Source organism: Thamnophis sirtalis, unplaced genomic scaffold (assembly GCF_051295495.1).
Source record: "Thamnophis sirtalis isolate CommonGarterSnake01/CBP01778 unplaced genomic scaffold, rThaSir2_p1.2 scaffold_2, whole genome shotgun sequence".
Classification (NCBI taxonomy): domain Eukaryota; kingdom Metazoa; phylum Chordata; class Lepidosauria; order Squamata; family Natricidae; genus Thamnophis; species Thamnophis sirtalis.
In genome coordinates, this window is record NW_028261382.1 from 62,213,007 (window position 1) to 62,235,609 (window position 22,603).

Sequence of the window (22,603 nt, forward strand, 5' to 3'; positions counted from 1 at the left end):
TTCAGCAGCTCAAAAGCGTCAATGTACAGGCAGGTCCTTGACTTAAAATCGTTTGTTTAGGGACAAAGTTCAAAGACACAACGGCATTGGAAAAAGTGGTTTACGGCCGGTCTTTGCTACTGTGACCCACACTCAAGAGCCATCGTGGCTTAACAGAAGGTGCATAAAAATGTCAGGCACAAACAACCAGACCCAGCTGTGTAGAGTTCAAACTAGCTATCGTATTTTTGGGAGTATAAGACGCACTAGAGGCAAATTTAAAAAAAAGGTTTTGCACTCTGCAGACCTCCCAAAAACAGCCCTTTTTTTTGTTGCAAAAATGGGACTGTTTTTTGTCAAAAAAAGGGCATGCATAGCCTTTAGGAGGCTTCCAGAGTGCTCCTGGTGGCTGGGTGGGGGGAGGAAAACGAGCAAAAAAATGGCCCATTTTTTGCTCATTTTTTCCCTCCCAGCCCCCAGGAGCACACTGGAAGCCTCCTAAAGGCTATGCATGGCCATTTTGCAAAAGGAGCAGGGTTTCGGGAGGCCAAAAATGCTGTATTCAGTGTATAAGATGCACCCAGATTTTCACCCTCTTTTTTGAAGTAAAAGGTGCTTCTTATAATCCCAAAAATACAGTAGCTACTTTATTGTTCTCTTCCTATAATACAGGAATCTTCCCTCACGGAAAATGCTAGCTAAGGCTCTTGAGCGTTCATGGGTGGCCGATTTCTAGCATTTACGTAACGAGTCCAGGTTAATACTTCTCCTGAGTCTTCCTCCCAACTGGGATAGTTGCTCTCCAAATTAACCCCAGCCATCTTGGCTTGCTTAAGAAACCATGATTTAGGAAACCTGAGGTTCCCCAAGATGAGAAGCTCAGCTCCTGTCCCCCCCACTCCCCTTACTTCCTTTTGAAGGACTAGCCAGGTTCGGGGCAATGAAAAGCCGCTTAGATCCCTCTTATGGGTCTTTCCGACGGCAAAGAACACTCCACCAGGACAGAAACGAGTGGCATAATGCCCAATCCTGCATGTGTGTCTTTCTGGCCACACTTCCTGCTCCTGATTCAACCCCATTCACAATCTTCTTAACCTTCAGGCTCGGTGGAGAGAAGGTTTCCTGGCCTTACAGCTCCAGAATAATTCGCCAAGGCGACCTCATTGTACGCTGGCCTCTTCATTCAATAAACAATCTCAGCCAGTAAGTCGGTCAGGGAAGATGGGGGAGGGGTGGAGAGGAGGGGAGAGAATCAACCACGAGTTCTCTGAAACGGCCTAGTCCTCCCAAAGCCCCCTACCACCACCTTATTTTTCCAGGTCAGCAGACAGTAATTTGAGGTGCTCGCGATAAAAATCAGACACCGCCACACGCTCTTTCTCTCTCCTTAGGACAATGCTGTGCCTTTATTAGATTTGCTGCTACGGCGTGCCCGTAATATGTTCTCTAAATGGCAGCTCTCAGGTCAAACACGTCTCTTGGTCAATTTACTACAGGACCACCACTCCGCCCCCTCCTGGTTGCTGCTGGTGTGGATTCTCTCAAGAGTATCTTTTATTCTCCAGGCTAGGCTGGAACAATTGACTCTTGGGGTGGGGGGGGAGGTTGCAGAAAAGGGGCTGCCATATGCTGCTCCCCTTTTTCTCCTGCTTCTCCACTGATGATGTTCCCTAGTTGTGGAAATGCAGGTCAGCAAGCAAAACAACCAAGAGAGCACCAAGGACCCCGTAGTCCTCCTTTACCCTCCACAAATCCCACTCCCTTTTCAGCACTGATGATGTTCCCTAGTTGGGTAATAAAATGTCTGCAAGAAAACAACCAAGAGAGCACCAAGGACTTCATGGTCCTCCCCACTCCCACAACCCTACTCTCTTCTAGCACTGGCTATGTTCCCTAGTTGGATAATAAAATGTCTGCAAGCAAAACATTTCATTTCTTTTTCATTTTTTCATTTTCACTTTATTTGTATGCCGCCCTTTTCCCTGGGGGGACTCAGGGCGGCTCACAGTTCAAAAGGGGGGGGGAAGGACAAACAATTTACAACATGGAGACACTACATCATTTAAGAACACAACAGTCATACAATTCGAGTGGGGTTAGAATCGTTAACCCCAGGCCAGCCGGGACAGCCAGATTTTAAGGGCGGCGTGGAAGGACTGGAGGGTGGTGAGGGTCCGAATCTCCACGGGGAGTTTGTTCCAGAGGGTCAGAGCAGCCACCGAGAAGGCTCTCCTCCGGGTAGTTGCCAGTCTACACTGGCTGGCTGACAACCAAGAGAGCACCAAGGACTTCATGGTCTTCCTCCTCCTCATCCCACTGATGACATAACCTAGTTTGGTAATGAAATCATTATCTTTTAATGACCCCATAATCCCTTGCAGGGTGGAGTCTGGGTATGAATGAAGCAGAGTGTTTACTGGCCGGATGCCCTTCCTGTCACCAATACGGAACTGTTCTCTTGTTCCTTCTCCTGCTCCCCCCCACTCCATCACCGCCACCACCTTTTTCTACTCCCTCCTAGCACGGATGATAACCCCTCCTAGTACTTGAGAGACCGCCTGCTGCCAATTACCTCCACTAGACCGATTAGATCCCACAGATTAGGCCTCCTCCGAATTTCATCCGCCGGCCAGTGTCAACTGGCGACTACCCGGAGGAGAGCCTTCTCTGTGGCTGCTCCAACCCTCTGGAACGAACTCCCCGTGGAGATTCGAACCCTCACCACCCTCCAGGCCTTCCGCAAAGCCCTTAAAACCTGGCTGTTCAGACAGGCCTGGGGCTGAAGAACTATTGCCCCCGTCTTGAATTGGTATGACTGTTGTGCATTTTAAATTATGTATTGTTTTTGTGTTGTTTTAATTTTCTGTTTGTATCCCCCTTCCCTGGTTGAGTTGTGAGCCGCCCTGAGTCCCCTTCGGGGGAAAAGGGCGGCATATAAATAAAATTAACATTCAACATTCAACATGATGTTCCCGAGTTGGGTAATGAAAAGCCTGCAAGAAAACAGCCAAGCTCAGAGAGCACCAAGGACCCCTTGCTGTTTCCTTTGGGCATGCAGGGTGTTTTTTTTGGGGGGGGGGGTGCCTCAAGAGGACGTATGCATGCCAGTTGGCGTTCACCAAGAAGCTCAACGTATCTTTGCTGGGGAATAAAGTACCAAGAAGGGGGAGGAGAACAAAAAACAAACAAACAGTTGGCCCTTCAGCCTATTAAAAACAGCTGCAGGCTTTTGAGACTCCTGCAGGCTTGCCAAATCAGCACCAGGCGACCTTGGGAGAGTGTGGGGGGCAGAATAGAGTACAAGAAGCATCTGAGGTCCTTTTCATAGCTAAAGTTCAGAGCTGCAGAGAAACTGGAATCGAGGAACTACCCAAGGAGAAAACCACAGGTCCCACCAAAATTGGAAGAGCAAACACATAATCCTTGCTTAGCGACTGTTCTACGTTTTTAAAAAAAATTGAACTTGTACGCAGCTTGCTTTGCCGAAGGCGATTCTGGACAACTCAGAGAGGCATAATGAAGCTAGACTGCAAATCATTCGATCAATAAACAAACAGGGATCTTAAATATTTTAAGTTTAAGTTTACAGCTACGGCAGCGCTCAAAACGGGGACTTGTGACTGATCCTCACACTTACAACTGTCACAGCATTCCTGTGGGTCAAAACGTGGGTGGTTGGCAATCGGCATGTATTTACAATGGTTTTGTTGTCCCGGGGGGGCCTTGCAATCGGTTCCACCACAAAAGCGCGTAGGACAAAATCGCGCTCGACAAAAGCGCGCTGTGACGTCATCACAGCGCGACGAAAAAGATCGAAAAATGTAAAAATAAAGGGAAAACCTTACCCTAAGCCCCCCAAACCTAACCCTAACCCTAAACCTAAACCTAACCCTTAACCTAACCCTAAACCTAACCCTAAACCTAACCGTTAAAGTAACGAAAAACGTAACGCTAACCCTTAACCTAACCCTAACGCTAACGCTAACGCTCTAAAGCTAACCCTAACCCTTAACCTAACCCTAACCCTAACCCTAACCCTAACCCTTACCTTTATGTGAATCGGCTTGCTTTAATTTAATTTTTATTAATTTTTATTAATTTTTATTTGAATTTTTCGATCTTTTTCGTCGCGCTGTGATGACGTCAAAGGCGCGATTTTGTCGATCGCGCTTTTGTCGTCCGCGCGTTTGATGGGTCACGTTGCAATCGATATTTGTGACTTTCCCAGCTGGCTGCTGACAAGCAAAGTCAAGAAGGGAAGACAGATTTAGAACATAGAGTAGATAGAGTTTGAAAGGACCTTGGAGGTCTTCTAGTCCAACCCCCTGCCCAAGCAGGAGAATCTATACCATTTCAGACAAATAGTTGTCTGATCTCTTCTTATGAACCTCCAGTGTTGGAGAATCTACAACTTCTGGAGGGAAGAAGCTTCTTGGATGAGAAGTGAAATGTCTTTAAAGAAAACCAAGGAAGTCCAGTTGCCTCTTGAAAAAGCCCCTTTGGGACAACCATGACTTGGATGACTGAAAATATCTACAGACATTTGGGATGAAGACCCTTTGAATGGTGTGGGAGGAGGAATGGATTTCAAGAGGGGGGGGAAATTCAGACTACAGGAACCATTTGCACCACTCAGGTGACCCTGAGGACACAGACAAACCTCCAAGTGGCCTCAACGACTCTCTAAAAGGATGCAAATGACCAGCTGCCTGCAAGGAATATCAATCCTTCCATCCCCCCACTATCCTATCAGAGCTGAAGAAGCTTCTTGGATGAGAAGTGAAATGTCTTCAAAAGAAAAAAACCAGAAACTCCAGTTGCCTCCTGAAAAAGCACTTTTGGGACATTCTGGAGGCAAGTCCTTCCACTGATTAATTGTCCTCACTGTCAGGAAATTTCTCCTTAGTTCTAGGTTGCTTCTCTCCTTGATTAGTTTCCATTTGCTTAATGACTGCAATGATTCACTTAATAAGCATGGCAAAAGAATTCATAAAATTGGGCCCTTGTTTCACAACCGCTTTGCTAAGCAATTCTGATCTCAGTTGTGGTTGAAAATCGAGGACCACCTGTAAAATCTTTTAATATTTCGCTAGAGTGACAGTATATTTTAGACCGAACACTAGCAATTATCCCTGTAAGTATGCAATGCTTTTATTTTCGTTCCTAAAATTTATACAAATGATTTGCATTATTTTATTAAGGGACCTATAGGGGCGCGGTGGCGAAGTGGTTAAGACACTGAGCTTGTCGATCAGAAAGGTCAGCAGTTCAGCGGTTGGAATCCCTAGCGCCGTGTAATGCAGTGAGCTCCCGTTACTTGTTCCAGCTTCTTCCAACCTAGCAGTTCGAAAGCAGGTAAAAAAACGCAAGTAGAAAAATAGGAACCACGTTTGGTGGGAAGGGAACAGCGTTCCGTGCGCCTTCGACGTTGAGTCATGCTGGCCACATCACCACGGAGACGTCTTCCGAGAGCGCTGGCTCTTCGGCTTAGAAAGGGAGATGAGCACTGCCCCCTAGAGTCAGGAACAACTAGCACATACATGCGAGGAGAAACTTTAGCTTTTACCTATTAGGGGACCTATTACTGCCAATGCTATGTATAGACTTCATATCTTTGGTATCCATAAAAGCAAACCACTAGCCATTGATGTCTCCTAGTCTAATCATCTAGCTGGATACTCTGACATCTATTTTAGCACGGGGCAGCCTCTTACTTAGGAAGGTTACAGACATGAATGGGTCTTTATTTCCAGTATGTATACGTCCAAAGATAACGGTTTTAATTTATTGCTTTCTCCCCAGGGGGGATGTTGCAGGACTCAAATCTTTACCAGCAAAAGCCTGTGTGTAATCTAATTAACACAGTGTCTGCATTAATTAACCTTCTGTCTTGTTGACTTGTTAAGACCACTGACTTGACAAAGGTAATCTGCAGGCCAGCCGTCGATATGGATTTCTTTCGGGGCGGGGGGGGGGGGGGAATCTAGAATTTGAGAAAAGGTAAGATCGCTTCGCCGTATTTAAACAGGAGAATGGGCAGGTAAACTATTGCTGATTTCAGCTTTCGTTCTTCTTACGATTAAGCCAAAAGTTCTCACAATGACTGCACAATTATAACCTGCGCTTCTCCAAGCAGGGCAATGGGGAGAAGATTCTGAGCTGAGTGAAAAGAAATGTTTTGCGGTGGTTATGTATTTGTAAGAAAAGGTGGGTTGTTCCTGATCTGTGGTTGCTACTTCCTGAGAGACGTGGAAGGACAAACCATGATTCCAATTGGGTTAGCATCCTGGGAAGGGACAGAGAGAGTGGGAGGGAAAGAGGGAGAGGGAGAGGTAGTATTTAGATCAAGCATGTCCAACCTTGGCAACGTTAAGACCTGTAGACTTCAACTCCCAGAATTCCCCAGCCAGCACAGCTGGCTGGGGAATTCTGGGAGTTGAAGTCCACAAACCTTAAAGTAGCCACGGTTGGAGACTTCTCATCTAGTTCCAAGCTTTTGTTTGAGATCAATCTCCTTTGGGCCAGGTGAATGTTGCCACCAAGTTGGGCTTACTAAGGGGTTATATGAGCCGCGGTGGGACAGTGATCAGAGTGCAGTATTGCTGGCTACTTCTGCTGATCACCAGCTGCCAGCAGTTTGGCAGTTCGAATCTCACCAGGCTCAAGGTTGACTCAGCTTTCTGTCCTTCCGAGGTGGGTAAAATGAGGACAGATTGTTGGGGGCAAGAGGCTGACTTTGCAAACCGCTTTGAGAGAGCTGGAAAGCAGTATATAAGTCTAAATGCTATTGCTAGTCCTTCCTTCCTTCCTTCCCTCCCTCCCTCCTTCATGGTGCTTAGAAAGCAGAATTGCAGGCTAACATTGCATGCTATCAGCAGTTTGATCCTGACTGGCTCAAGGTTGATTCAGCCTTCTGTCCTACCAAGGTGGGTAAAATGAGGACCCAGATTGTTGGGTGCAATAGGCTGACTCTGTAAACTGCTTAGGGATGGCTGTAAAAGCACTATGAAGCAGTATATAAGTCTAAGTGCTATTGTCCATCCATCCGTCCTTCCTTCCTTCTTCCTTCCTTCCTCTGTCCCCTGCCAGCAGTTCGATCCTGACTGGCTCAAGGTTGACTCAGCCTTCCGTCCTTCCGAGGTGGGTAAAATTAAGAGCCAGATTGTTGGGGGCAAGAGGCTGACTGTAAACCGCTTAGAGAAGAGCTGGAAAGCACCGTGAAGCGGCATATAAGTCTAAGGGCTTATTGATATTGGTATTGCTATAGAGACAAATACAGTGGCATCTTAAAGAGTCAAATATTTGCCTAATTACTTGTCCTCCCTTCCAAAATAGTTTCTTCCTTCTTGTTTTCGGGCACAGCTAGGTCAACATTTGCCTCTCGCTTCCAGGATCTCCTCTTTCCCAGAAGAGGCCTTGGCTTGAAAGTGTGTTAGTGTGTTTGTGTTTGTGTGTTTGTGTGTGTGTGTGTGTGTGTGTGTGTGTGTGTGTGTGTGTGTGCACGCCCACTTCACTTAACCGACAGCCCAGCTGAATTCACACCCTCCCTCGCTGCCCTGTAGTGACAAGAAACCTTTGCTTGAAGCGCTAAAAGAAAACAGAGTCCTTAAAAGAGAGAGAGAGAAAGAGCACAGGCCCTGGAGCTATTTTGAGATCAAGCGATGTGCTTACTCAAGCTGTGCGTATTCTCAACAGCTCATGTAAAACCATCAATCAGCCAGAAGAATGAAAATTGGCTCCCTGAAGGATCGCAGCACAGGAAAGGTTTGGGGGCGGTGGGGATGGGGGGTGGTGGGAGGTGCAGTGTTTTTGCAAGGCAAGACTGAACTGCCAAACACCAGGAACTGGCTCCTGCTTAACAAGTGGTCCTCAACTTAGAACCAACGGTCCAAAGTCACACAATGGCACTGGAGATTTGTGACCCAAGGGGGAATCACACGACCTCCCTCGGGATGCTGCAACTGGAATAAATATAGGGAGTCCTCGACAAACGAACACCATTCAAGCAACCTGTCTGTCGCGAAGGGAAGCATTTGTTAAAGGAGTTTGCCCCACATTATGACCCTCCTTGCCACTGTGGTTAAGTGTATCGCTGCCATGGTTAAATTAGTCAAACTGCTGTTAAGTGAATTTGGCTTCCCCGTTGACTTTGCTGAACAGAAGGGGGATTCCGTGAGCCCGGGACACTGCAACCATCTCTTATAAATCAAGGATTTGTTATTGTTAGTTGTGAAGTCATGTCCAACCCATCGCGACCCCATGGATAACGTTCCTCCAGGCCTTCCTGTCCACCAGCCTCTGGAGTCCATTTAAGCTCACCCCAGCTGCTTTAGTGACTCCATCCAGCCACCTCCTTCTCTGCCGTCCCCTTCTTCTTTTGCCCTCCATCGTTCCCAGCATGAGGCTCTTCTCCAGGGAGTCCTTCCTTCTCCTTAGGTGGCCAAAGTACTTGAGTTTCCTCTTCAGGATCTGGCCTTCTAAAGAACAATCAGGGTGGATCCCCTCTAGGACTGACGGGTTGGATCGCCTTGCAGTCCAAGTGACTTGCAGGAGTCTTCCCTAGCACCAGAGTTCAAAGGACTCCATTCTTTGGCGCTCAGCCTTTTGATCAAGGACTACCCGTCTATCACAAGGGTAGAATCCATCCTTGCAACTCGATTTGAATCTGGACCCATTATACTTTTTTTTCTGAGAAGGGATTCCCTCCCTAGAAACTGAAAGGTTGGCTTCGGCCAAGCACAATAGGCGAGTCGCCCCAGGGACAGGATGGCTCAGTAGCTAAGATGCTGAGCTTGTCGATCAGAAAGGTCGGCAGTTTGGCGGTTCGAATCCGTAGCGCAATGTAACGGAGGGAGCTCCCGTGACTTGTCCCAGCTTCTGCCAACCTAGCAGTTTGAAAGCATGGAAAAAATGCAAGTAGAAAAATAGGAACCACCTTTGGTGGGAAGCTAACAGCGTTCCGTGCACCTTCGGCGTTGAGTCATGCCGGCCACATGACCACAGAGACTTCTTTGGACAGCGCTGGCTCTTCGGCTTTGAAACAGAGATGAGATGACTGCCCCCTAGAGTTGGGAATGACTAGCACATATGTGCAAGGGGAACCTTTACCCAGCCCTCCCGAGACCCACAAGACAGACCGCTGCCCTTTTTCTTCAAGAGCTGCTTTCAATGCACTCTGAATCGGAAGAGCTTGTCAATGCAAGAGCCCGCCTTAAAGGTCCCCCATGGATGACTGCTCCGCCATTTAATGGCGGACGTATTAAGTCCCACCCAGCTCTGCCTGGCAGAATATAAGTGGAAAGGGGGGGGGGTGGCTCAGAAAGCAGGATAAAAAGAGAGGGTGGGGGGAAGAAAGTGGGGGAGAAGAGAAGAAATTTCAAACTATTATTCTCCCTACCCCTAAACACTATCATTATTTTTAATCCCATCCCATAATTTGTGGTTGCAGTTGACACAGTGCTTCTGAATGCTTGAGGTTAATCATACTGCCAGGGAAAAGAGTCCCGGCTTCTTCCCAATAGCTTTCTGTCCTCAAAAAAAACCCCAAGCATTTTCAATGATTTCTGCTCCTTAAATGTACAGCAAGACAGTAATTCCATGCTCCGGTTCCTTCCAAGTTCACCAAAGGAAGCAGAAGGCTGCAGAAGAGCTCTCTTTATGATTTATCTCTTTCATTTTTGGCGGGGTTGACTTGTCCAAGCCTCGTAGGGTGCTGGATTCAATCAAAACCGCATCTGGTTCTGGCCTCGGTGTTCAAATGTGGTGGTTGGGGTTTTTTGTTTTTTTTTTGAACTCTACACAAACTTTGAACCGTTAATACAACGTTAACCTGCAGGGCGGAAGCAATTGACTTTGTACATCGACCAGGTAAAAGTATAATGCTCTGGAGTTCAAGACTTAGCTTGGCAATCCGTCTTGTTAAGGGTCCTGAAGTCAAGGCTTGTTCTCCAACAACCTGCCAAGGTTGGTTGGTTTGGTTCCAAGGCACCAAAATTTAAAAAAGAAAAGAAAACACCACGGGCCACTGAAGTCTTGAGCCACGGAAGTTGTGCATGTTCTTGCCAACATTTCTATGGAAACGAACGTTGGACATCATGGACAATAACTGGCAGTCAGGATATGTGGTGAAAACTCTTTAACTGGACAACAGACAGACAGATTCCACCTTTCTGTCTGGATCCCAGACCAAGCCAAGTCTAAAAATGCTAGAGAATTCCTGGAAGCTTGGCAGGCAGACAAACCAGCCATCAACAGGCACATAGAGATAAACAACATCTGCATACCATTCAAAAGAGACACAATCTAACAGCCCCAAAGGAAACAAATAGGCCAAAAATACCTGCTCGTTAGCAATCAAACACCCCAGCTAAGCAAAAATTAACGCCAAGATTAATACTAAATCAGCAATACAATAAACAATACCCCAGTCAAGGAACTACCAACTTAGACAAACAATCAAACAGTAAAGAACAGCCTGGCCAAGCAACTAACCAAAACAAGAGTCACCTCGAAGCAAATTGTGTGGCAAACAAATCTAATAAATTAATAAGTAAAAACACCCCCACCAACACTGATAGGGCAAGCCACTTGTATATAGATAGAGAGCAAACCCCTCTCCCTTCTAGCACTGATGATGTTACCTAGTTGGGTCATGAATCGCTTACAAGAACAGCTCAGAGGGCATCAAGGACCCCACAGTAGTTGTTCTCCAGTTTCTTCCCCTGCTCTTCCTCTTCCTCCTCCACCACCACCTTCTCCACTCCCTCCTAGCACTGATGATGTTTCCTAGTTCAGTAATGACACGTCTGTAAAAGAACCACCCAGCTCAGAGAGCACTGAGGATCCCACAAATTCAACACTAGGCTACAGATTTTTCTCTTCTTTTGCTCCATACGTATGCAATACCTATGACTTAGAAGGAATAGCTGGAAAATGCTTCCACTTTCCTGCTGTGCTTTGCAAACTAGAAACTCCATTCCAAAATGGAATTAGTGGACAACCATTTAAATAGGAGCCAGTCGTGTGCAGCAGCTGCCAAAAAACCCAACACAGTTCTAGGCTGCATAAACAGAGAGACAGAATCAAGATCCCGTGAAGTGTTAATACCACTTTATAAGGCCTTGGTAAGGGCACACTTGGAATACTGCATTCAGTTTTGGTCGCCACAATGTAAAACAGATGTTGAAACTCTACAAAAAGTGCAGAGAAGAGCAACAAAGAGGATTAGGGGACTGGAGGCCAAAACATAGGAAGAATGGTTGCAGGAACTGGGTAGGTTTGGTTTAATGAAAAGAAGGACAAGGGGTCACATGATAGCAGTCTTCCGATATCTGAGGGGTTGCCACAAAGAAGAGGGAGTCAAACTATTCTCCAAAGCACCTGATGGTAGAAGAAGCAGCAATGGGTGGAAACTAATCAAGGAGAGAAGCAACTTAGAACTAAGCAGGAATTTCCTGACAGTTAGAACAATTAATCAGTGGAACCACTTGCCTCCAGAAGTTGTGAATACCCCAACACTGGAAGTCTTTAAGAAGAGGTTGGATAGCCATTTGTCTGAAGTGGTGTAGGACTTCCTGCCTAGGCAGGGGGTTGGACTAGAAGATCTCCAAGATCCCTTCCAACACTGCTATTCTAGTCTAAATTCAAGTCGTCTATTCTATTCTATTCAAAACACCTTGAAATGATGACTAGATGTTCCCAGCTAGCTTGCCCTAGAAAGATCTGTCGTTAAAAGTAGACAATAGTAATCTGGATGGAGCAATATTCTTGCATGTAGCTATGTATTCAATTACTGTTAATAACTACTGGCTGTGGGGAAGTTTGTAAAGCTGTGTGGCAGGTCCCACACAACTGCCAAATTAGATGTGTTGCCAGCAGTTCCTTGCCAAGTTCAAAGGGAAGGACTGCTCCGGGGAAGGTTCTCCACCTTCTAATGAACCAAAAAGCTGTTTATTGAGGGGAGGGAAATGAACAAGGCCTTCTGTCTATTAGCAAACTTCCCCTGATCTCCAGTTTATGCACTGGATAGACAGAGAAGTTATCATTTTAGAATAACAGAGTTGGAAGGGACCTTGGAGGTCTTCTAGTCCAACCCCCTGTTTAGGCAGGAAACCCTACACCACTTCAGACAAATGGTTATCCAATCTCTTCTTTAAAACTTCCAGTGTTGGAACTCCCCTAATGTCTGGAGGCAAGTTGTTCCATTGATTAATCATTTTCTCCTCGCCCCCAAACAATTATGCTTTGTTAAATCTTTCTGTTTTTAATTTTTGCCTTTCCTTATTATCTGAGGCTAACGCGACACACAATTCAAACATTAATAATAAAAAAAACCTTTCCCAAGGAAAGAAACACAAGAAAGGAGGCGGCTATTAAACAAATAATAAAAGAAGAGGGGAAAAATGTGGCAGAACCGAGCCTACCAATTAAATCTAAGAGGAGACCAAGAGAGAAAGAGAGAGAGGGAGAGAGAGATACAATTACAGCTTTCTGTAAATTACTTTGTGTAATTAAATCCACTTCCCTAAATTACAAACCATTTAGCTCTTCTTTTATAACAATGTAAGCAATGACCACCAGCAACCTTTTTATGGGAGCTGGGTGCCATAAAAGTGGTTAAACAACAACCATTTTGCCTGCCTCTTCTCTTCAAAAGCAGACATGGGAACGGGGGATCGTTTACTGCGGGCTCGAAAGAGACGACAACAATCGGCATGGTTTCTTCCTCCAAATTCTGTGCTCTGGGAGCAGATTAACACCCAAGGATGTTGAAGGGGGTTTCCGTAAAAAGCTTTCCAAGCATGGTTTTAGTGAACTGGTTTAGTTAGATTCCTGCGGTGAGCAGGCAATTGGATTAGATGACCTCTAAGGTCCCTTACAAAGGGATCCGGTGGCACATGGAGACGTCTTCAGACAGCGCTGGCTCTTCGGCTTTGGAACGGAGATGAGCACCGCCCCCTAGAGTCAGGAACGACTAGCACATATGTGCGAGGGGAACCTTTCCCTTTCTCTTTTAAGGTCCCTTACAATACAAGCAGTCCTTGACTTACAATCACAATGAAGCCCTACATTTTTTTTGTTGCTAAGCGAAACCTCAGTTTGTCCCAACTTTAAGTGAATCGCTGCAGTTGTTAAATTAGCCATGAGGCTGTTACGTGGATCTGGCTTCCCCATCAACTTTGCTTGCCCAGAGGTCACTAAAGGGATCATGGAACACACCCGGGACACTGCCATCGTCATAAGTATGAACCGGTTGCCATGCGTCTGGATTTTGATCACATGACCAAAATGGTCGTCAGTGTGAAAAGTGGTGAGTGTGTCCCTTTTTCCAGTGCCATGGTAACTAAATGGTCGCTAAATGAACTGTTGTGAGTCAAGGAGTACCTGATTTACATCCATTAATTAAGGAAGTGTCTATGCTTCGAAAAAAGAATTAATAGGACATCTCCTCCCAGTCACGCAAGGTCTGATTGCCTTCGGAAGTCATGGGTGCTCGAAAACTGGAAAGCAGACAAAATTCCATCGGAAGGGGAGGTAATAAAGAAGATATTAGACTGTGCAGAAATGAATAGGTTGACACTGAGAATAAAGGACAAAGAGGATTCAGTGTACTAACAGGACATGGGGGCCATTTTATGAGTGGCTTGAAAAAAGATATCAATAGAAAGAAAAAGGAACAAAACATGAAATAAGCATCTCAGATGACACATGATTAATGCAAGGGGAGGGGAAATAAGAAAATATCAATATGTAAGAAAAATATGAATTGACATATGTTAAATAACAATCAAAAGAACATATATCTAAGAATGAATTAGACAGGAAAAATAAAAAAACTTTTTACAAAAAAAACATTGTGAATGCTCCATCACTGGGGGTTTTTAAGAAGAGACTGGGCAGCCCCTTGTCTGAAATGGTAGAAAGTCTCCGGCCTGAGCAGGGGGTTGGACTAGAAGACCTCCAAGGTTCCTTCCAGCTCTATTCTGATTGATTGATTGATTGAACGAAACCAGTGCTTCTCAACCTTGGCTGCTTGTGTGGAGTCCAACTCCCAGAATTCCCCAGCCACTCCCAACCCAGGAATTGAAATCCACATGTCTTCAAGTGCCCAAGATTGGAAAAAAAAACCTGCAGTTAAGTACAAATAAATATGGAATAGTAGATATAAATAAGTAAACAATAAGGGGACCACGACTGTAAGATAGGAATGTGTTGTGGCCCAACAGGAGCTGTTGGAGCTGCAAACAGACTCCGATAGCGAGGAACCCTATGAGCCGGCTCTGGAAGATGTGGAGGACCCTGGACAGGGTTCGGACTCCGAGCAGGGACCAAAGAGGCTGTTTGGCCACCAGGAGGCGCCTGAGGCATAGAGCAGCGGTGAAAGCCAAAGGGAGTTTGTCCCTGACGTCAGGCCCTGGAGCAGTGGGGAGGAGCTAAGGGAGTTGGTCCTGGACGCCAAGGAAAGAAGGGCAGATAAGCGCCGACAGCAACTATGGAGATACAGAAAATAATTGGGGGCAGGTGGTTGTGATTAGGCTCCTCCCAAGAGAGTATATAAGAAGAGACTTTGGGAGGAGGCTGTTTGCAGGACACAACTATTATACTAAAGCTGGAGAAGCTCTGGTGTGTATTTCTTATCTGTGGAAGTCTGGGTTGCTGCCAAAGTCTTGTCGGTGTGTTAATTTACTGTGAATAAATTGTCTAGCAGTAATCTTGTGTCGGAGTGACTCACTGTATGGGGGGGGGGGTCAGAACAGGAGTGTATAGGAGGCCAATATCTTATCCTATATACATACCAATATGGAACTGCTGTATGTGGGAACGCTTGGTTCCTTTGCTGTTTGAATCTATTTTTTTGTTTTGTTTATGTGTGTATGTGTTTAAAATAAAATTTATTTTAAAAAAAAAGAAAAAAAAAGGAATCCCTACATAGAGAGTTTCCTGATGTGAAATGAAAAGAAAAACACTGCATTTAGACTAAGCCACATTAAGTAACAAGGTTTGTGTATTCTGACATTTTGGGCAAAGAGCCCATATTCCCTATTGCGTTCTTTTTAAGTCAGTTTTGGGCACCTGGCAATGGCCTGGAGAAACCCCCCCCGAGTTTTCTCAATAAGGAAATCATTTGCCATGCCTATTTCCCCGGGCTAAGAGGAAGGGGCTGGCCCAAGGTCACCCAGCAAGATTTGTGCCCGAGTTGCGAACAGAAGATAAGGTCACCCAGTCGCTAACCTGATGCCTTATACACTACAATAGACTGGTTCTGCAGGCTGCTTGAACAGCTTTCTGCAGCTTTTCTTGGCAAGATTTCAGAAATGGTTTTGTCATTGCTTGTTTCCTCCCAGGACAGAGAGAGAGAACTGGCCCACGGTTACCAAGTTCGCTTTGTGCCTAAGGTAAAGGTTCCCCTCGCACATATGTGCTGGTCGTTCTTCACTCTAGGGGGTGTTGCTCATCTCCATTTCAAAGACAAAGAGCCTGCGCTTCCGAAGATGTCGCCGTGGTCATGTGGCCGGCATGACTAAACACCGAAGGTGCATGGAATGCTGCTAGGGATACGAACCACACCGAACAGTTGACCTTTCTGACCAACAAGCTCAGCGTCTTAGCCACTGAGCCACCGCTTCCCTTTTTGTGTCGTAAGCAGGACTAAAAACTCAGAGGTTCCTGACTTCTACTTCAGTCTCTTCAATCACCAAGATCAGGGGTCAGCAAACTGAGGTTCTGGAGCCGCATGTGGCTCTTTCTTCCCTCTGCTGTGGCTCCATCACTGGTCGACGCCACAATTGTGAGAGGAGCTTCCGGTGGGAGGGGGGAGAAGCACAGTGTGCCAGGAGAAGACTCTATGGCAAGGGGAGGGTTTTCCAGTTGTCTCCACAATTGATGGGGCTTTCGGTTATGACAGGCAGAGGACAAAGTACGCCGTGCTATGGTGGGGGAACTGAACTTCTGGTCAGCTCCAGAATTGAACAGGGGGCTTCCGGTTAGGACCTTTGTGGCTCCTGGTGTTTTCTTTTCTGTGGGAAACGGGTCCAAATGGCTATTTGAGTGTTTAGGTTTGCTGAGTTTTGACCAAGATAGATTCCTGTTTTGGTGCCTTCAAGTCAGTGTTGGAACCGTGGGAATAAATGGAGAAGTTCACACAGTTCTCTTGGCAACAATTTTGGAAGTGGTTTGCCCTTCCTTCCTTCCTTCCTTCCTTCCTTCCTTCCTTCCTTCCTTCCTTCCTTCCTTCCTTCCTTCCTTCCTTCTCCTCCTTTTTCCTAGGGCTGAGAAAGAGGAATTGGCCCAAGGCCACCCAGCTGGCTTTGTATCTAAAGTGGAAATCAAATTCCTGGTGTCCCGATTTCTGAATTACGGCCATTTTTTAACAATGGGTCTTGCCCAAGTTGATACCGTCAATCTTATAGCTCCCATAATTCTCACACAGTAACAGCGTTGGAAGGGACCTTGGAGGTCTTCTAGTCCAGCCCCCTGCTCTTGCAGGAGACCCTATATCCGTGGTGGAGAACAATGGCATGTGTGTCAGAGGTGGTGCATAGAGCCCTCTCTGCGGGCACATGAGCTGCCACCCAACTCATCTCTGCATGTGCCTCCCACTAGCCAGCTGATTTTCAGGTCTCTGCCGCACATGCGGCAGGCATGCGCACACATGTATAGGGGAGAGTGGGGGCAGGTGTGCATGTGCAGGGGGCTGGCGCCCCCCCCCCAGCCCGTTTTTGGTCTCAGGAGGCTTCAGGGAGGCCTGCTAGGCCCAAAACGGGAGGAAGGGCAGGGGAGCGTGTGGGGGTTGTGATGCATGCCCAGGGGGATGTGGCGCGTGGGAGCTTGGGAGTGTCACACATGCATTGCATTATGGGTGTGGACGAGTTCGGCACATGAGGACAAAAAGGTTAGCCATCAGTCCCCTATATTATTTCAGACAAATGGCTGTCCAACTTCTTCTTAAAAACCTCCAGCGTTGGAGTATTCACAACTTCTGGAGGCAAGTTCTTCCATTGATTAATTGTTCTCACTGTCAGGAAATGTCTCCTCAGTTCTAGGTTGCTTCTGTCCTTGATTAGTTTCCACCCATTGCTTCTTGTCCTGCCCTCAGGTGCTTTGGAGAATAGCTTGACTCCCTCTTCTTTGTGGCAACCCCTGAGATATTGGAAGACTGCTATCTTGTCTCCCCTAGTGCTTCTTTTCATTAAACTCGACATACTGAGTTCCTGCAACCGTTCTTCCTATGTTTTAGCCTCTAATCAGAATAAGGCACCTAAGTAAGGATGTCAGCAAATGTTATCCCAACCCTCCTGGTCTTAGGATGCATTAAGTCCAGGAAGTCTGGTCAACATTTTGAAATTCCTGCTACCTTGCAGCCAGGCGGTGAAAATATTTAGCAAGCCAAGTTCAACTCATTTCTCTTTCCTGTTCCCCCCACCACCACTCCCCTCTTTCTCTCTCTCCTGGGCTCTGTGTGTGTGCAAGATAAGAGGGATTAGCACCGCTGAGCAAGCTGTGTTAAAATAATAGGTCTTTCCTTACTCGGTGGTTTCCTTCCGCCATCCCCCCACCCCCCCACCCCCGGCTGCCATCACGCCATGCCCAACGATTCCCCTGCACTTTGGATGCTGCGTTCAGCATCCAAATGCTTGGCCGGGACTTAAAAGCAGATTTTTAAATTAGTTCCTGACAGTGCAAACAGATTGCTATTGATTGAAATGAGCCTTTATTTTAGTTCTTTAGATGAGCAGCCCTAATGACTAAATACTGTATTGCCCATTTCGACACTTGGTGCCGGGGACTCCCCGGTGGCTCCTTTGGCAGCTGCTGAGTTTTCCACGCTGGCGGATTACGAGGGGAGGATGGAAAGCGGGCCATATGGGGCTCCCCACCCATGGCAGCTCTCCGGCAGAACTGGAGACAGGAACAATGCGAGGAGGAGCCACCTCTGTAGCAGTTGACAAGAACACAACGCAGATGGGAAATGGGCCTGGAGTCCTGAGGAAGCCTGGTTGCCTTGAAGAGGCTTCGTCTCATGAGCTATTGCTCCTCCCTCCCCTCCCCTCCCTTTGTTCCTCCTTCCCTTCCCTTCCCCATTCATCCCTTCCTTTCCCCATGATCTCTTCCCCATTCATCCCTTCCCTTCCTCATTCACCCCTTTCCCATTCACTGATGCGATGTCCCTGCAACTCTTGAGTTCATGATAGAAGGAGCGCCAGATCGCCCCTTCAGACCGTCCCAGATGAGTGACTCAGAGTGATCAATAGCCTGGCAAACAACATCACAGCAAACCCAGCTCCCTCCCTCTCTCTCTGTCTCTCTCTCTTGTCTGTCTCTGTCTGTCTCTCTGTCTGTATATCTGTCTCTCTCTGTCTCTCACTCTCTCATTTTCTCTCTTTCTCTCTGTGTCTCTCTCTGTCTTTCCCTCTCTTTCTCTCTCTCTCTGTCTTTCTTTGTGTGTGTGTGTGTGTGTCTCACTCTCTCATTTTCTCTCTCCCTCCCTCCCCCCCCCCATCTCCACCTTGAGCCAACCTCAAGTCAAGGCAAATGCAGCTGGCTCTCTTGGTTCAGATGGTAGGCTGGACTGTGAGCGGTTAGACACATCTCGCCAAGTTTTGAATTTGTGTGTGTGTGTGTGTGTGTGTGTACTAATTGTATCAGGGCATCACAACCTTCTTCTTCGATTCTATTTGCACAAGAAGCGGTTCCACAGATTACCTGTAAGCTTGTTAGTATATGGAAAAGTTTCCTGGAACAAATTTGGCAAGGAAAACCAAGGGGAGGAACTGGTTGGTTGGCTTTCCCCTGTCACCCCAGAGATGCTCAATTTTCAGACGAGGTCTCTAAATTTTAAAAGTAGGAGGGAGCAGATTGAGGGAAGCCTCTCAAATCTCATTCTGCCCTGCCCCCGCCCCCACAAAGTTTGGTGGTTCACAAGCAACTTGCGACATAAATTCCCCCAAGAAAGTCATAGGTTGTGTGAAGCCTGCAAGAACCTGAGTTTCAATCTACATCTTCGGAAGCAATTTGGTATACAAAGCTCTTCAATAAAATAAGTTCCCAACACCCAGATGTTGTTTTTTTCCAGCCTTTTACCTTGTCACCCATCATTCTAAAGCCCTGTGGTTGCCACAGAACGAAAGATAGCATTTGGGGGGACTCCAAATTTGGGTGCCACGAGCTTTACCCAGAGAAGGTCCACCATCCATGGTACACAACCATGTCTCGCTGGGGAATTCTGGGAGTTGAAATCCACATATCTTAAAAGTTGCCAAGGTTGGGAAACAGCGATCGAATCAAAGCCAAACAAATTTTTCCAGGTTTGAGATTTTGGGCTTGGACAATCTGGAACTGCGCCGCCTGGAACAGTCTGACCTAAGCATAGTACACAAAATTGTCTGCTACAATGTCTTGCCTGTCAATGATTTCTTCAGCTTCAACCACAATAACACACAGGCAAACAATCGATACAAACTGAAGGTAAACCGCTCCAAACTCAATTGCAGAAAATATGACTTCAGCAACAGAGTGGTCAATGCCTGGAATTCTCTGACTCCATTGTTGCAGCCTCAAACTCTCACGGCTTCCGTCTCAAACTGTCTACCGGGGATCTCACCCCACTCCTAAAAGGTCTGTAAAGGGGTCCCTGACCTACTGTCCCCATTTATCTTTATTTACTTCCTTTGTTCATATCTATCTTCATACCTATACTTGGTACCTCGTACATGTTTGACAAACAAACAAACAAACAAACAAACAAATAAATAAACAAATCTTCCCAAAGGACAACTTCCGTGGCTAAAGATAGATGGTCATCTTTCCATCCTACCTGCTTCTGGACCTTCAACGGAATTTTCTTTTTCACTCTCTCCTTCCCTCGATCCGTTTCTCTCCCCGAACTTCCGGCGTCGTTACTGTGCCCGTTTTCGCTGGGTTCAGCCGAGACACAATGTTCGCTTTCCCGAAGTTTCTTTCCAGGGTGTCTCTCCCATTTTTCCTTTCTCTCCTGAGGCTTCAGTGACATGTCCTTCTGTACATGAGGCGAAAACAGAACAGGGGGAAAAATATGTTAATGTTGACCCATTCGCCCAACAGCCATAGACATTAAGGAATTCTGTGTGGTGTTCTGACCCAGGCTTCCTTAACAAGCGTGAAACAGAGTCTTGGTCCCAGCAAAACCTCTTTTATGTACACAACTGTGAATTCCTTTCATTCAGCAAGTCAGCAAGACTTAGCAAACAGTCTTTCAGAGGAATATTTATCAACACAAACCTTATCTTGCTCAGAGAGCTGCCAGATAACTAGTTTCCAAACACTTGGCACCACTTGGCAAAGTCTCTCTTATAGTCACAAACAGAACTTTCCACTCTTGAAACGACCGAAGGAATGAATTGCTTCCTGCAAAAGTCACCTCCCCGTTCACTCCTCTTTTGTTTCCTATGGGAGGAGCCTCCAAGGTGTGGCTTTACTCCCAAGTCGACTCTGCTTTCTTATTTGTTCTTGCCTTCTGGCAGCTCTGTGCATGCACACACTGGGAATAGGCTCCAGCTGTTCCTCTGCCTCACTGATGTTAGACTCTGGAGGCTGCCAGAGATCTAATTGCCAATTAGTTTTGCAAGGCCAAAGGAAGCACAGAGTCAAACAGACTTCTCAGAGTTTGAACCAACCAGAATGAACAAAATTGCTTCCTGCAAAGGATCATGCCTTGTTCCTCTTTTATGTTTTATGGGAGGGGCCAATCACCTCCAAGCCTTACTCCCAAGTCACCCCTTTTGTCTTAACTGTTCTTGTCTTTTGGCACCTCTGCGCATGCGCACACTGGCAACAGACTCCCCCTGTTCCTCTGCCTCGCTGATGTCAGATTCCGGAGGCAGCATATAACTACCAGATGGCCCTGATCCCCTCTCTGCCTCTGACACAGAGCCGTCGTCAAAGCCTTCCCTAGACTCCAGGACTGGCCCATGCTCCTCCCCAAACTCCTCACTGTCCGACTCTGCTGACAACTCTGCAGGCCGCTGGCGGATCACAAGATGAGCAATACGGACTTTTCCTACCATCTTATTGTCTTGATAATTTGCAAGAGGTGTCATTCAAAGAAGAATTTCCTCCCCCCTCTACAGCACAACTGAAGTTAGAGAAATGAGAAGGCATATGAAATAGAAACAATAGAAACAGAAAGAAGCAACCAAACAGCTCGTAAATAGCAAAAGTAAGCAACTTTACTGTTTCCCACCTATATTATGTGCCCAGATGTTTGACTTCTCAGGGGGGGCTAACCAGATAAGGCTTCATAGATCATGGGGGAAGTCAAGCTTATGCACTTACAGCTATGCAAGGACTCTAAGCTAGGGCCTTGCTTGACATCTTCCCCCTTCCATTCCAGTTAGCGGTTTCCCAGCACAAATACAGTATGTTTCTTTTTCCTCCACCCTAATTTAGCTCCTGGAGAAATATATGTTCTTCTACACTGAGTTTGGCTCACATGCCCAGAGGTAATCAATCAGGAGAAGAAAAGCATATGGATGGGAACTGCAGAACTATGGAAATGGCCCTTCTATTTAGGATTTCACACTGATGTACAACCTTGTGCAAAATGCTAGATTAGACACACACACACACACACACACTGCAAGGGACGCAGTGGCTAAGACACTGAGCTTGTCGATCAGAAGGTTGGCAGGTTGGTGCTTCGAATCCCTAGTGCCGCGGAACGGAGTGAGCTCCCGTGACTTGTCCCAGCTTCTGTCAACCTAGCAGTTTGAAAGCACGCAAAAAATGTATAGGAAGTAGAAAAATAGGAACTACCTTTGGTGGGAGGGTAACAGCATTTCGTGCGCCTTCGACGTTGAGTCATTCCAGCCACATGACCAAGGAGATGTCTTCGGACGGTGCTGGCTCTTCAGGCTTTGAAACGGAGATGAGCACCGCCCCCTAGAGTTGGGAACGACTAGCACATATGTGCGAGGGAAACCTTTACCTTTATATTTCTGTTGGAGAGCAACGGTCTCAATCAGGAGGAGGGGTTAAACAGACAATTAGTCTGGAATCTTTATGTAGGTACAAGAGTTTTTTTTTTTGTCAATCTAATTCCCTTTTTGCTTTATTATTATTATTATTATAATACAATTGTATCACAGCGGCCAGTTGTTTCGCCGGATTTGGCATTGGTTACTAGTCGGGCCCCACCCAGGGGCCTAGGACGTCGTAACGTATTTTCGTAATATGCGTGCAGATCCAAGCAGTGCGGCTTTTTGCATTTGACTGATGGTGATTTTGTCAATTTTTAACTGTTTTAAATGTAATTCCAGTGCTTTTGGAATAGCACCCAGTGTGCCAATTACCACTGGAATTACCACTGCTGGTTTGTGCCATAGTCGTTGAATTTCGATTTTTAAGTCCTGGTATCTTGCGATTTTTCATATTCCTTCTCGGCGACCCTGCTATCACCTGGTATTGCGATGTCTATGATTGTGACCTTATTTTTCTCGACCAGTGTGATGTCCGGTGTATTATGCGCCAGTATTTTGTCGGTTTGTATACGGAAATCCCACAAGATCTTGACCATCTGATTTTCGGTGACTTTTTCAGGCTGATGTTCCCACCAGTTTGTTGCTGTTTTAATATTATAATTTTTGCACAA

At 46.4% G+C, this 22,603-nt stretch overlaps 1 protein-coding gene across 8 annotated transcripts in view; it reads right to left on the reverse strand.

Moving 5' to 3' along the window:
* FBRSL1 (fibrosin like 1) overlaps positions 1-22,603 on the reverse strand; it is a 615,070-nt gene that overhangs the window by 431,542 nt on the left and 160,925 nt on the right. For all 8 annotated transcript variants that reach the window (XM_087705779.1, XM_087705776.1, XM_087705775.1 and 5 more), the window contains exon 2: positions 19,793-19,993. In XM_087705779.1, the coding sequence (XP_087561905.1) occupies positions 19,793-19,993 (201 nt within the window). The remainder of the gene's footprint in view (positions 1-19,792; positions 19,994-22,603) is intronic.